Raw genomic sequence first — 15039 nt, 5'->3', positions numbered from 1 at the left:
AGCTTATCCAGGAGATGTTTTCTATTTACATTCTCGCTTATTAGAAAGAGCAGCTAAATTAAATTCGAAGTTAGGTGGAGGTAGTTTGACTGCTTTACCAATAGTTGAGACTCAAGTTGGAGATGTCTCAGCTTATATCCCCACTAACGTCATTTCCATTACCAACGGACAAATCTTCTTGTCAGCTGATCTCTTCAATGCAGGAATTCAACCTGCCATTAATGTGGGTCTTTCCGTATCTAGAGTAGGATCCGCAGCTCAGATGAAAGCTATGAAACAAGTAGTTGGGAAATTAAAATTAGAATTAGCTCAACTTACAGAGTTAGAAGCTTTTGCACAATTCGCTTCTGATCTTGATAAAGCTACGCAAGATCAAAAAATGAGCTAATTCGACAGCTTTTTTTTCCATTTCGTGCAAGGTCAAATTTTCTTCAGTACGAGTTAAGGGGATGTCTTGTTGGCCCTTTATTTCCATATAAATAACACGACGAGGAAATATACCTTCTTGAACTTCCATTTTGATCGCCTTAATATCCTTCATAAGAAATCAGAGGAAAATACAACGATTTCTTTTGGGAAATCCCCAGTGAAAAAGGCATACAACTCCTTCTTTTTCATCAAACTTATTATAACCACTACCCACATTGCATAAAATAGTGCACCACAAATAAGAGCTAATGAACAGACCTGCAATCCCATAAAAACACATCACAATTCCTTGTGGAACAAAAAGTATTTGCTGAGATGACAATAAGGGTATCAGGTTCCTACCAAGGTAACTTGAAATTCCGACCACAAAAAATCCTACTGAACCCAAAAACAGGAGACAAGCAAAAAAAAAATTGCTTATTTTTCTAGACCCTTTTATGGGTTCTATCCAGAGTCATTTGGATCGACGATTCATAACAAATTACATCCTATTTAATTTGAGGGATTGAACAAATTTTGACTCCCATCCAGAAGTCACTCTCATAAATTGGCTATATTCATAAAGTAGCCATATACATATAAGCATTTCACAAAAATAAGAATTCTTTCTATTCAAATGTATTATATAAGCATATTTTGAAGTAGAAGTAAGAAATTCACACACGGGTCTAATATATCTCATACATATGATACCATATACATTATATATTTTTGTTATTTATCATATATGAATAGATCTATAATAATAAAAAATCAAATATCACATACCTAGATTGATCATATTCATAAAATTTCGTCATTTTGAATATAAAAGTAAAGAAAAAGCATTGTAACTGCTGGAAGAAACAAGCCCACCAAAGGTACTAAGAGAGAGGGGAAGTTGTTGATTATCATATCAAAAGTATATTAAGTATTTTTTTTATCTATTACAAAGATAGATTATAAGATCAAATGAGTAATAGAACCAAATAAGCGGACGTGTCTTTCTTCATAAAATACCTACTTTTGTAAAGTAATTTATTACTTTACTTTGTAAGATATAAAACAAATGGGACCAATTACCACATTGTATATTGGTAGCTATAAATGATAAAATAGATCTGCTTCTCAATTCTATCTTTTAAAACTCTTTTATTAAATAGATAGATGTTAACCTTTGAGACAAAGGTCTAATTTCATAGCATAATCTGTCTCTAATGCGAGAAAGTTACATAGTATGTATTTTTTCTTATAAATGGGTATTTTCATGGGTTTGCCTTGGTATCGTGTCCATACCGTCGTGTTGAATGATCCTGGCCGGTTAATCGTTGTGCATATAATGCATACAACTCTAGTTTCTGGATGGGCCGGTTCTATGGCTCTTTATGAATTAGTAGTTTTCGATCCATCCGATCCTATTCTTGATCCAATGTGGAGACAAGGTATGTTCGTTATACCTTTTATGACTTGTTTAGGAATAAAGGATTCATGGGGTGGATGGAGTATAACTGGAGAAACTATATCTAATCCAGGTATTTGGAGTTATGAAGGTGTGGCCGGGGCACATATTGTGTTTTCTGGCTTGTGCTTTTTAGCAGCTATCTGGCATTAGGTATATTGGGATCTAGATGTATTTTGTGATTCCCGTACAGGCAAACCTTCTTTAGATTTGCCTAAGATTTTTGGAATTCATTTATTCCTCTCAGGAGCAGCTTGTTTCAGATTTAGAGCATTTCATGTAACGGGTTTGTATGGCCTTGGAATATGGGTGTCTGATCCTTATGGACTAACTGGGAAAATACAACCTGTAAATCCGGCATGGGGAGCTGAAGGTTTTGATCCTTTTGTTCTGGAAGGAATAACTTCTCATCATATTGTAGCAGGTATATTGGGTATATTAGCAGGATATGCATCCAATAATAAATATTCTTTTTTAGGTGGTCTCCGAGCTGCTGCTCAAGCTATTAGTTACGAAATTCCTTTAGCTTTATGTGTGTTATCTATATCTCTACGTGTGGTTCGTTGGAATATGAGATTCATTTTTCCCTTTTTTAGTTATAGTTATAAAAAGAGGGAAAAACAAAAGTTAATGGGATGAATATTTCGATCAAAAAACTAGATAGTCATATGGGTGAGATCAAACAATTTACAAATCTTGTAGTAAGATGATTAAGTCCCATCCCCCATGTACAAGAGTGAGAGCATGCACAATCAGTGAAAATTGTGCGCCCCAGTTCATATATTAGTCATTGGGACCCAATAGCGGGGAGGAAAAGTATAAAAGTATGAAGTTACCATCATTATATACTAAAAATCAAGCAAAGGTAGATGGTGAGAAACACCAAGATATAAAAAAGATTAGTGAAAAAAAAGAAAATGATATCTTATCTAGACCAAAGATATTTCCATAGAAATGAATTAAATTTTATCAAATGAATGTTAATTTAATATTTTTCATAGTGATGCTATAATGCTTTTCTTCTTCTTCTCCAATATTGTGGTGTTGCTCAAATATGACAAAGTGCATAAATTATTGTAAGCAACTGGATGACAATGATGATGTGAGTACTTGGATTGTGTTTGATGAATGAGAAAATCAAAATCGAATTTATGGAGTTGCAAAAGAAAATGCAAAATTGGCAATTGTCACGACTTACGAAAAATTGAATGTGGGACATGAAAAATGCCATGATCATGAAAATTTATGGCATGATTGAATGTACAATTTGGAAACACAATTAAAAGGGAAACAACAAGCCACATTAGTAGTAAAAAGGGAGGAGGAAATGTAAAAGCTAAAATATAGGAGATGAAGCAAAATTAGGGAAAATGGAGGCCAAAGTCAAGGGATGGAATCCCATTTGGGAAAAAATAGGGAATATTTAATATTAGGAATCAATAATTCCCACATATTAGGAAATTGGTCAATTAATTAATAAATTTATTTATCATGAGGAAAATGTGAAAAGGAAGATAAATAAATAAGATTTATTTATCATAGCTTAGGACTTAGGTATAAAGGGGAAATTAATGGTTGTATATATCTAAAGAAGACATATTTGGTCAATTGATGAGATTGACATGATAAGATCAAATGGATCATAATTGGGTATTGTTAAAAGATCAAGTTGGGTAAGAAATGATAAAAAACAGAGAAGATTATTATAAATTAATTAATTTTTTTATAGCGTTTAATTAACTAGGAATGACACAATATCACACAATGATTAAAATTACGTGACAAAGATTAGATGCACAACACAAAGAAAAAATTAGGAAACTAGCAAAATAACATTTCAACCATAGCGCCAAGATGTTAAAAAGTGACATAACTGTTATGAATTTTTTAGCATCCACACCCTTGACCTTATCCTAAGGGGCCTTAATTATACTAAAGGCTTCGTTTATTATCCAAGATACTTTCTCCTAATGAAACATCCATTTCCACGTGTCAATAATTTCCCTATGATCATTGAATGCACAAATGGAGCATATTCCCACTTTAATCTCCTTGGGTTTCATGATGATCCATGCCAAAATATTACCAGGCGACTATCCCCACCTTGTAACAAACTTAATTGATATAGTGTTAACTAAAAGAGTAGCCCCACCCTTCCCTTCCCTTTTGAGTATTTGGTGGTATAGGAGGCCACTTCACTTGAAATATACTCATATTAATGTACAAAGTAAAGTGGAGCACATTAACCTCTTGAAGCATGAACATGTTTATTACTCTATTCATCTTAAGAATACTTGTGATTACATTTGTTCTATCTAGGGACTCTAAACCCTTGACCTTATAGGACACAGAGTTTAGATACATAAGTATTTAGAGAGTGTTCATGGGTGCCCTAAAACTTTTGTAGCATTTAGGAAACGCACCCTTAGGATCCTTGTACTCCCATCGAGAGGCAATAAATCCATTAGGTTTGCCTCTTTCGTTTCAACTTTAAACTCAAAAGTTTTATCTACCAACTTCGAAAGCTTTTAGGCCTTTTTATCATTCTTGGTTTTGGCTTTCTTTTTGGGCTTTCTAGTCCCAAGCTCCTTTAGAGCCCCATTAATCAAATTCTCTTGAACACTACCTTCACAGGAAAAATATCCCAATCATTGTATGAGTTAATCTCCACCTCCTTAACATCACCAATTTTATCCTCACCCTTCTCTAGTTCATCTACCATCACCTCATCACTCCCTCCTTTAGCGAGAAGAAGAATGCCGTGGATATAATGATTTTAATTATATGAGTAGAAAGCAAGTGAAACTTGAAAGGTGGAGGGAGTGGTAACAAGGATAACAACAAATAAGTAATTGGACAAACAACCATCAGTCTCATTGCTCTTGTCTAGAGAATCAAGGATCTCCTCCGAGTTAACAACTACATGGACATATTCCTTACGAGAACAAATAGTGGTCTCTCCACGACTGTTGCCTCTCTTCGAGTCCATCTTGCTCCCCCTAACATCAAATACCACCCTCTCAACAACCTTGTCCTTCTCATAGGAGCATGATCCTATACAGGAGAGGCCAACATTAGTCATTTCTTGTGTCAAATAACCATTTGAGCATCTCCAAAGCAACATGTTGTGCATTTAATCTCATGTGTTCAAAGAACTCTTTAACAAAATCTAAACTTGTCCACATTGTTTAGGGTGGGGTTAGTCTTTCTAAGGGCATCCTTGAGAACCTCCAACTTCTCAACAATAGAGGAAGTTTGATTGCTTAGGCCCCTATTTCTCAAGGTTATTAGGGACACTCAAACATTTAGGGGCAATAGCGGGGCAATAAACGAAGTCAATACTAATGGGGGCAACGTCATTCTTAGACTGAGTATTGATAGGCATCTTACCCTTTGATTTGAGGGGACGAGGGTTCTATTTATTTTTCAATAAGACTAATTTCTACTCAACACCTCACTCGTTGAGAGAGAAAACACATAGATTCCACCTAAGTACTCAATGGGGCATATCACGATACCCTACTCTAGTATGTGGATGAGGTGCTTCTAATCAAATGGTTATAAATCTAGTGCAAGTCTTATCTAAGGCATACAACAAATGAATAGTTAAAAAAATAACATAAATCTTAATAGCCCATAACTTTGTTAAGCCATGACAAGGAAAATCTTGTGCCATGCCAAGAAAAATCTTATGCCATTCCAAACAAAACATTTATAATATGTAGAAACCTAGAACTTGAATTTTGTGCATTCTAGAAATAATATCATTTAAATGACCTTTATTTTCTTATTATTTTTATTTTTTATATTCTTATTCTTATTCTTATTAGTTCCTCCTATTGGCAAGCCATTGGAAGGATACTATTGAGCTGGAATTCTTTTAATAAATTAACTAATCAAAATATTTTTAAAGTTTATTATTTTTTACTATAGTTCATTAATTTTTATATATTTACAGATTTAAAATAATAATATTTATTATAATTTGATTGGTTCGCACTATTTTTGATTAGAGGAAATATCGTTTTTCCAACACCTCAATTCCTACATTTCCGACTACAATGTCGGTGAGCATTTATCTGGCATGACATATTAAATTTAAAACATCATGGTTATGCAAATATTTTCTTCTGCATTTGACATTGAATATTGTTCGTCCATATTCACCTCTCCCATTTGTCATCCAGGTTTCTGAAGCAGGTATTGACAAGAGTTGTCAGACATTTACTTGTGCTTTTCTTTCTCTAGATATCTTCGTCCAGTGGCAACCAAAACTTTTTAAAGATGTTTTCCTTAATTTTTATTTCTCTAAATGGCTTCTTGCAGCGGCAACTGGAGCTTTTCACACAAAGAGTAGATGAATGTATGTATGACATTTCTTCACTGCGTGAATCCGCGACTTTTCATTTTGCCCAAAACCCATATTTCATGTAAAGGTACCAAATTGAAATTCCTCTATAAAGTTAGGGTTTTAATAATTTCTATGGACGTAGACAGTACTGTAATTTGATTCTTTTGTACGAATATTCAGTAGTGACCGTGGTAGGGCATCAGTTACCCAGAATCCTCCTGTTTTCTTTAAAGCCCTCATATTTTGTAAAACAAATTGAATGATCTTGATATTTGCTTGCAGAGCCCAAGCTCCTATTTTTTAATATCTTAGCTTAAAAATCTTTGTAACTTCAAAAACAGTGAAATTTTTGTTTTAGAAACAAGGCTTTTGTTACCGAAGATACCTTATAAAAAGTATTTTTTAGCGTATTAATTTTACGTTTTTTTAACTTGCTAAAGGCCTCTGCACTCGTTGATTCAGGCGCAAGGGACCTGCCGTCAAGTTGCTCTTTCCGGCGTGTTGTTCTAAACGGTACGATTTTGTTCTAGAACGTGTTCTCTTTTAGTTTAGTCTGCTGAAATGGCGAAGAGAAAACCCTGTTTTCGTATCTTTTTGAAAAAATAGAGTTGGAATCTGCTTGGAAAATGCATACTTGGTTTATATAATAATGCACAGAGTCAGATCTAATGCGACGAAGTATTGACGTTTTCTCTCTTTCCAGCTTTTGTACCTAATCTTAGTAGCAATTCATTGATAGCATTGGTGTCAAGTGACCTCAAGGCAGAAATAATCTAGGCATTATGCACCAGAATTTGATCAATTCGATGCACTTGCAATTGAGCAGAAGATTATGCTGTTGTAACAGCAATTAACTTCCACTATTCTGCCTTGGTAACCATACCAAAATATTCATGAATTCCCTATGATAGTTATGGCCATATGGATAAGACATACCAAAATCTTTCCTTCTCTCAAGATTTCCTTATTTATAATAATCTAATTACGTATGTGTGTATATGAAAAACTGAAATTAATTTATTTCTTATAAGTAACACTATGTAGTTTTTATTTAATTATTAGATATGCTCTTAGGTTTGACTACCATCACAAGTAGTACTGCTAAAAAGGCATGATATTAATTTTTCATGAAGCTGTCATAATAGTTCCTTAATTATATTGTCATGTAAGAGCAGCAATCACGATGTAAACTAATTTTTCCATTGTTTCTTTACAGGCCTTCTATGGAAACTACTTATTAGACTCTATCAGGATAATTTGCTCTTTCTGGATTCCTGGTGAAGCTTCTTGTTCGTTTCAGATATTTTGAACTATTCTGTATCTGGCAAATTACATACAATTGTAAGTTGTCATAAAATTCTGGGTATCATTTGACATAGATTAATCAATTATAGATGTCAAATTTTGTTTCACTGTGATGCTTCCGAGAATGAATGGCAAATGCTCTGTTTAGTATTTGAAATGTGGTTATGGTAGGATATGTAGAAGAAAGAGATAACATATTTTAATAGTTCCCAGTCGCGGTAGCATAAGAAATGATGCTCGAGGCAATGCAATATTGGAAACTCATTCATATTATTTAACATAAATAGTATTATACAAAAAAACCGAGTATCAAACTTGGATTTAGATTGAATAATAAAATCAATGAAATATCATTTTATTCTCCTCTATTAATATTGCCTATAGCGTTCCATCTTACCCTCCTTTATTCATTGGTCATATTATAACTGGAATGTATGAGTTATTTTTTTCCTCTTTCTTAAAAGAGTGCAACCAGTCTGTGGAACTATTACAGAACACATGTATATGGAATCTCACTCCAGCAATATTTAAATTTGACTTTTGTGACCCTGCCTAGAAAATAGTAGCTAGAGACTTCAAGCAAGCATGTTAGTGTAGATGTATAAGGCACAATGCTGGTACTGCATAGTAAAAAATTGGACACGATGGATATCTGATATCTATGATTAATAGATAAATATAAGTTCCTGAAAAACGTGATCACAACTGAACGAGGCCATGTCTTATGCTTTTGGATTACCTGTGTTATTTCTCTATGTGATTTTTGATTACAGTACTAATGAGTAGCTGAATTCAGCACGAAATTGTATTCTATAGTTCTTGTCAAAATACCACAGCCTATATTCTAGCAAGCTATTAAGTTTCTAAGAAACTGTCACCTTCCTATGCTACGAAGTGCCTGTGCTTATTGGAATATGTTCTCAGTTAATGTTTACAAATAAGCAAATTTATCGTTATATGTTTTTCCATTTTAATCAATACTCCTTAACTTATGTTGATATAATGATACAGTAAGGGACTGATGATAAAATAGATAATAATTTGAATTTTATTTACTAAAATTTAAAAGTATTAAGAAATACTCATTATGAACTGTTAAAATTCTTTTCTTTATTCTGATTCCACTTTCATTTCCTGCAGTTGAGATACTAGATGAGGTTATAGAACAATCTTCTACACTGTAATAATACATTAGTCTCTTCACATCTCATAAATACAGAGGTTTTAAGCTCTCCTCATTTGGAGTTCACTTGAGGCAGATCAAGTTGAAAATCAACAGAATATTCTGAGAAGTTCCCACAAGACCTTCCTCTCTTAACATTTTAAAAGAAAATTCTAACCGTATATGGCAGTTCCATTAAGTATTGTTTTTTGTTTTGTTTGCTGAGAGAAATCTTTCATAGACAAATAGTTAATATATTCTTCTTCTCCATTATAAAGTTCTATTAGAAGTACTATTCACCTACATTGCATATAAATATTTAAATTTTTATATATCTAAATAGTAGCTATCCAATGTCTCACATTATCCTCTGTTCTATTTTTCGTACACTGAAATTAAGGTCTTATGTAGTAGACATAGGAATAGATCAAATCGACTAATCAATAATTTTATGATTCATCTTCATTCAATAATCATTACGTCAATGGCAGGAACCATGATGCCATGTGTCTCTTGTTTTATAATCAGCTTTGATGAATTATAAGAAAACAATAATAATTCTTCGTTTCAGTAAAAAGTTATTTCTGAATCTAGAATGTACACACACTAAGCAAATATATGAAATAAAAAAAAAAATATTTGTTTTGGTTTTTTGGGTATTGGAATTTTGTATTTCATGCTCAGTTTCTTCTCCTTTGTTCTGCCTGCTGCTGCTGGGGCTGAGGATTGTATTTTGCAGTGAGTTTTTCTGCAATTTCTTTTGTTCTTAGTGCATATTTAGGTAGGGTTTAGTCATAATATTGCAGAATTGTAGTTACACAGGTATTTATTTTTGTGGCTTCTTTGTAAATGTTGGTAGCCTGTCCAATTATTTGGGTTTTTGTTATTAATTTTTCTGGTATGATCATGTTAGTTTTATTTCATTTAATTTTATCGCATATGCGTGAGATCTTGTATAACTGGTCTTTGGGTCGCTTGCTTTCCTATGTAGGAATTTTATTTGGGGTTTCTAGATATTAGGGCTTTATTTATTCATTCATCCGAACAGAGATAATCTATTGACTATTTTATAACTTAGGAGTGGTAAAACACAAATGGGAGACTGAACGTGGTAGAACTCAATTCTTGGAGGGCTTTTCATATTTGTGCATCAATATACAGCAATGTATTGAGCATCTTGTGAGTGTTTCTCACTACCCCGCAAAAATTGTTTCTTACGGCGTGCAATATCGCCATTAAAATTTTAATCAGCTACTTTGGATTTGCCGTACAATGCTAGAAGTATTTTGCTGCTATCGCTGCATTGTGTCTTAAAAGTTAAAGTTATACCAAATTTAGTACTTTCCATTAATGTCAGGCATAAAATTGGTCATTGGGGAGCAGGAGACTGAAAATATTAGAAATGTAACAAGATTTCCAGCTTTTAGAAGGGATATAACCACATTGGCCTCTGTGTAAGCGTTGGGAGATGAAGTATTTACTGTAAGGGTTTAACAGTGCTCCTTCATGAAAGATTTCTGGGTTCTAACACTTGATATAATTGCCTCCAATAATTTTTACCAAGTTCGTCTGCAAAGCTTGATTTATTGTTTTTTTTGTAGAGATCTTTTCATGTTTCTTATTTGCAGCGATATTTAGTATTTACTGTACATAAATAGTAAGCTGCAAGAATCCAAATACCTTAAGAATATGTTGCAGTTTGATAGTTTACGAAGTAGTTTCTATGAACAGAGTGTAAGCATTGGCAAGAGTCAAGCAATGTGCATGCAACCAGGAAACAAAATGTAAAATTCCATAAAGACTAACATAGAGGTAGCCATTGGCCTACAGGAAAACACTTTTGTAAGGCAAAATACAAATCGTTCCAAAATTAATATTTAAGTTGCTTTCATAGTATAAACTTCAAAGCCCCAGCCACGGCAAGTTGCAATTAGACTTCCACAGTGTATGTTTAATCTTGAGTTCAATCAATTGGATAATGGACTACACAAATTTTACAGAGCTCTCATTAATTGCTTCTACCTAAATATAGGAATGAGTATCAGGAAAGGAAGATAAGCATTTTTAGCATAGCAATCCATCCAATGGACTATATTTCATGAAAAAATGATGATTTTTATAAACCCATTTTCTGATGAGAATGAATGATCCAAAACTCAATGAAACATTAATATGTATTTATATAAATTTACTACTACCCAAAAAAAAAAGAACACCTCGAGTGTTACTGTGAAATGTAAGGACACTGTTCATAAGTTACAGGATGGATATTTGGTTATTCCTACCAAATCTGCTGGTTTATCCCTGGATTTAGGCTGAGAGGTTTGTTTGTGATGTTGATTGAGATTTTCTATTGCATCATCCTTGATGATACTAGGCTGTATAGTCTGACATCAACCAAGTACATCCATTATTTAATAGCTCATTAAGTCTACAATTTTTTCCTTCAAATTAAATATGTTTTCATAATTAGTTGTCAACTCATTGTACAGCTCAATGACCACTCGGCTAATAGATTTGAAATATCCCTAGCAGACTGATTCACTGATCTGCTGTAATTTTATTTAAATAAAATTGAATTCTCCTGCAATTATTAAGTGTTCTTACAGAGTAGACAGAAGTGCAGAAGTTTGGTATTTGATTTTTGATATTTTCTCTTCAAAATAGACGTGTTAAAATATCTACTAGTAACAGCAGTATTTAAACAACATAGTAATAATCCAAAACCAAAGGACTTGAAAGCTGGGAATACCCAAACGAACCCAATAATGTCTGTTACAAAAATAAAAGCAACCCAGTACCTTAGCTCCAGTCAACGCTAGATATGGATAGGCAGCCAGCTATAGTTCTGCAACAGATCTGTTCTTATTCCAACGCCCAGGTGTGCAAAAAGGCAGCCCAATGCTGAAAGTCAGATCTGAGATGGTAGCTGCTGCTGAAGATCAGATAAGAAAGGCTGCCATTGCTGAAGCTGCTTGCTTTCTGCCTGAATATAGTACTGTAGACCTGCTGAATCACAGCTGCTTGAGGGTTACATCCCAAACAGTTTACTTTCTCAACCTAGGGTTGGCATCCTAGTTGGAGGAATGCTCTACCAGAGCCAAGTGCCCAAAATGATGGATGAATAATGTAAAAGATAATCTTTCCTTCCTTTGCTTCTCCTTATAACTCCCTCCTAGGCATTTGAACCCTAAAAATGACCTAATATGACTTAAGTGGAAACTTTGGGTTATAATGTTTATTTCCATTATTGGCATCCAGCATAGAGGAAAAAACATTATTTCAATCATGGTAAAAGTATCAAGCGTCACCGAGGCTCCTGTAGCTGAAAATCAAATAGTAGAGGTCTGACACTTTCCAACGGACTATCACACCCCAGCACAACTGACCAACTGGAGCCAAAGATCTCCTTATTTCATCCTAGTGGCTAATAAATTAGCCTTATTTAAATATTTAATTACTTACTTAAGGAAATATTTAAATATATTTAAATATTTCCCCAGGGGCCAACTAATAGCCAGAGCACCTTCAGAAGGTGAAACTGAACTTGCCACCACCTGTGATTGATGCCGGATATCATGAAATAATCGACAGTCTCATCCCTCAAATCTAGGGATAACCCTAAAAAGTAGGAAGACCTCCGAATCTCCCGAAATTGAAACCAAGGGACGGTCTCCTATAACCTGAATGTTGGATGATACCTCCACCTCTTAGAAAGTAGGGGTCTCCTCCTATAATTAAGGATCTCCTTTGAATCATGCCCTCATTGTCAGAAACTTCAAATCCAAACACTGTAACCTTGATTGAGCCTCTAAACACTCTTGCCAGCCTACGAGACTCCTTGATAGGCTAACACACATATCACTGCCAGATGGAGCTAAAGAGGGGACATGACATTCGTTCAGTCTACTTGTATCCATTCCTGGAATTTATGAGGTGCTGAAGTTTCTTCCCCAATTGACATACATGTCTTGTTTAGATACAAATAGAGGTTGTTTTAGTGTATCCATTGCTGTATTGATGAGGTGTTGAAGTTTTTCCTGTAGACATACTTATTTTGTTTAGATTCAAAAAAAGGTCCCTTTCCTAGTGCATAAGAACCACATAAAATCTTGAAGGTTCTAGTTGTTTTGCAATTGTTTAAGAGTAATTTTTTATCTATTTTGCCATGTAAGTTGTACATAAGTTTTTTTGGGTTTTCTTCAACCATTCCTTTTCATTCAATCATTCCTTGTCTGCTAAGACAAAAATAAGTTTAAGGGACACCAGTATAACTGAAATTCATGGATGAGATGGGAAAATATCTTCCCTTTCATTATGCTTTGATGGATCTTCATATCCTGTTTGAAGGCTCACATTACCAATCATGAAATCCTTTAGAAGCAGAATGCTGAAGTAAGTTGGTGGTCACCTTAGCTGTACTGTCAATGCCATGTAAGTATACCTTTACTAATAAGTTTAATTCCAAGATTAATTAGGTGTTAGAAAATTTTCCACAGGTGAAATTCCAAAACTAATTAGACAGAACATTTTCCACAACAAAGTGGACAGTAGAACATTTTCCACAGAGGTGGAACTTTAAAATAATTAGATGCTCTAATGCTTCCCACGAAGATGAAATTCCAAATCAATTAGAGAGTCCCCTTAAATCTATCAGCTAACTGTTACACGAAAAAAGTGTGCAACTGCTAGTTATTTCTATTTTATAGGAACATAGAAGATCCATCAGCAATAGAGGAGAGTTCAGTTCCTAAAAGAGCGACTGCTAATATATGTGCACTTGTTACAAACCAATTTGTGTTACATATTCACTGATAATTTGATTTACATTTGATGAACAATGCTGGTAACATCCTAAATGCCTTTTAAAACCTGACAGTGTTTTGTCAATATATTGTCTTACATTTCGATTTCCACAAAATTGTACAGCCATGAACTGCACTATGTGATATAACAGTTTGCAGCTATGCTGGAATATTGATGTGCATCTATCTACTCATTTCTTTTGTTTTTTCTCACTTAATGCCATTATGGTTTGCATCTAGTTGGACATGAATAAGTTTGGTAGATTATGCAAGTCTAGCTAGTTTTTTGATGAGCTAATATTTGAACAATCTTTGTTTCATTTATGGATTTTGTAAGGTGTGAAATATGGAAACTATGTGATTGGATTAACTTGAGTTGTGTTTCAGAATTATTATATATTTTTTTCTTGTCTCTTTCAGGAGACTTGGGTGTAGTTTTGCTTTTTCGGTTTGTTGGTGTTAGAAACCCATTTCTCATTTCTTTCAACATGGGTGCCAGAAATATTGTTTCTGATGACGAAGAAGGTATGCTGAATTTAATAGACTTAAGTCTTCATTATGGTGGAATTGCATAGGTACAATTTTATTACCTTGTGGGAAGTATTCAATATGAGGCATATTTTCAGGACCTGTTTTTGAAGATGGGGAGTGAAAATTTCGCAAAATATAGTGAATTTTTTGTGATGATTATAAAACACTCAATAATAGAATGAAAAGCTAAAGTAGGTTTTTTCTTTATGTGGCATGTATATGTTTTGTTACATCTTTGTGTGGTTTTGATTTGTTAAAATGATTCTTCATAAGGTCATTCTTTTAAAACATTTTTCACTATACTGTTTAGTTGAATCCCTCCTTTGTGCAGTTAATCTTGCTAATTCTCATGGTCAAGCAGTTGAATGCTAGGATTATTAGAATATGACATAATCTTGTTGATTAGCCGATAGGCTTTTTCAGTGGGGCCACAGGCCGCCAGAATTGTCTCACGCAGTTGGATAGAATTCCGTTTCACGGTTCTAGTCTCTTGTCTCAGGCCACTCCATGACACCAAGATGCTTGCAGCAGGTAATAGGGTTTGTGTAGACCACGATATAGACACTGAGCTTCTTGGTCGTTAGATGGAGTGATAAAGGGTCTTGTATTTGGGTGAAAAGGATAAACATCCACACCGCCTGTGGAATTGGCGAAAACCAGAAAGACCTTAAATTCATGGTGAACAAATACCAAAAAAAGTCTTAATCCTGTCTCTGTTATCGTCATGTGCCAAATCTTTTCCCATGTGTTCATATCTGCGCTCGTTGTCAAGGATGCTTAGCAGAAATAGAGCAAAAACATGTCTTCGCTCATATCGAAAGTGGAGGAGGAGGACTGGCGGTCATGGCAGTGGACAATTTATTTCCTACGAAGCCAATTTTTAACTGTGAACACATACTTTTACATTATCCGCTACACTAATAGTATGGCTCCCCTCCAGATTGAAATGCCCACCACAAACCTCACACTCTCCCCAAACAGAGCCATTCTTTGGCCCTCTTTTATGCTGAAGCTAAAC

The 15039-nt window shown here is 34.3% G+C and overlaps 1 protein-coding gene across 7 annotated transcripts in view; it reads left to right on the top strand.

Annotated features, from left to right (window-relative positions):
- Window positions 1–5937: 5937 nt before the first annotated feature.
- LOC149552898 (transcription elongation factor SPT6-like) overlaps window positions 5938–15039 on the top strand; it is a 40764-nt gene continuing 31662 nt past the window's right edge. The window contains exons 1-6 of one of the 7 annotated variants that reach the window (XM_089788448.1): window positions 5938–6067; window positions 6194–6303; window positions 6681–6731; window positions 7435–7559; window positions 9764–9864; window positions 13911–14015. In XM_089788448.1, coding sequence (XP_089644574.1) covers window positions 13979–14015 — 37 coding nt within the window. In that variant the 5' untranslated portion in view covers window positions 5938–6067; window positions 6194–6303; window positions 6681–6731; ... (1 more) ...; window positions 9764–9864; window positions 13911–13978. Of the gene's footprint in view, window positions 6068–6193; window positions 6304–6658; window positions 6732–7434; window positions 7560–9763; window positions 9865–13910; window positions 14016–15039 lie in introns of all 7 variants that reach the window. The other 6 variants (XM_089788450.1, XM_089788454.1, XM_089788449.1 and 3 more) reach the window with 6 other exon arrangements.

This window comes from Cupressus sempervirens, chromosome 6 (genome assembly GCF_028749045.1).
Source record: "Cupressus sempervirens isolate cs-2001-9-10 chromosome 6, ASM2874904v1, whole genome shotgun sequence".
Taxonomy (NCBI): domain Eukaryota; kingdom Viridiplantae; phylum Streptophyta; class Pinopsida; order Cupressales; family Cupressaceae; genus Cupressus; species Cupressus sempervirens.
Note: the sequence above shows the minus strand (reverse complement) of the source record. Positions and strands in the feature narration are given on the sequence as shown.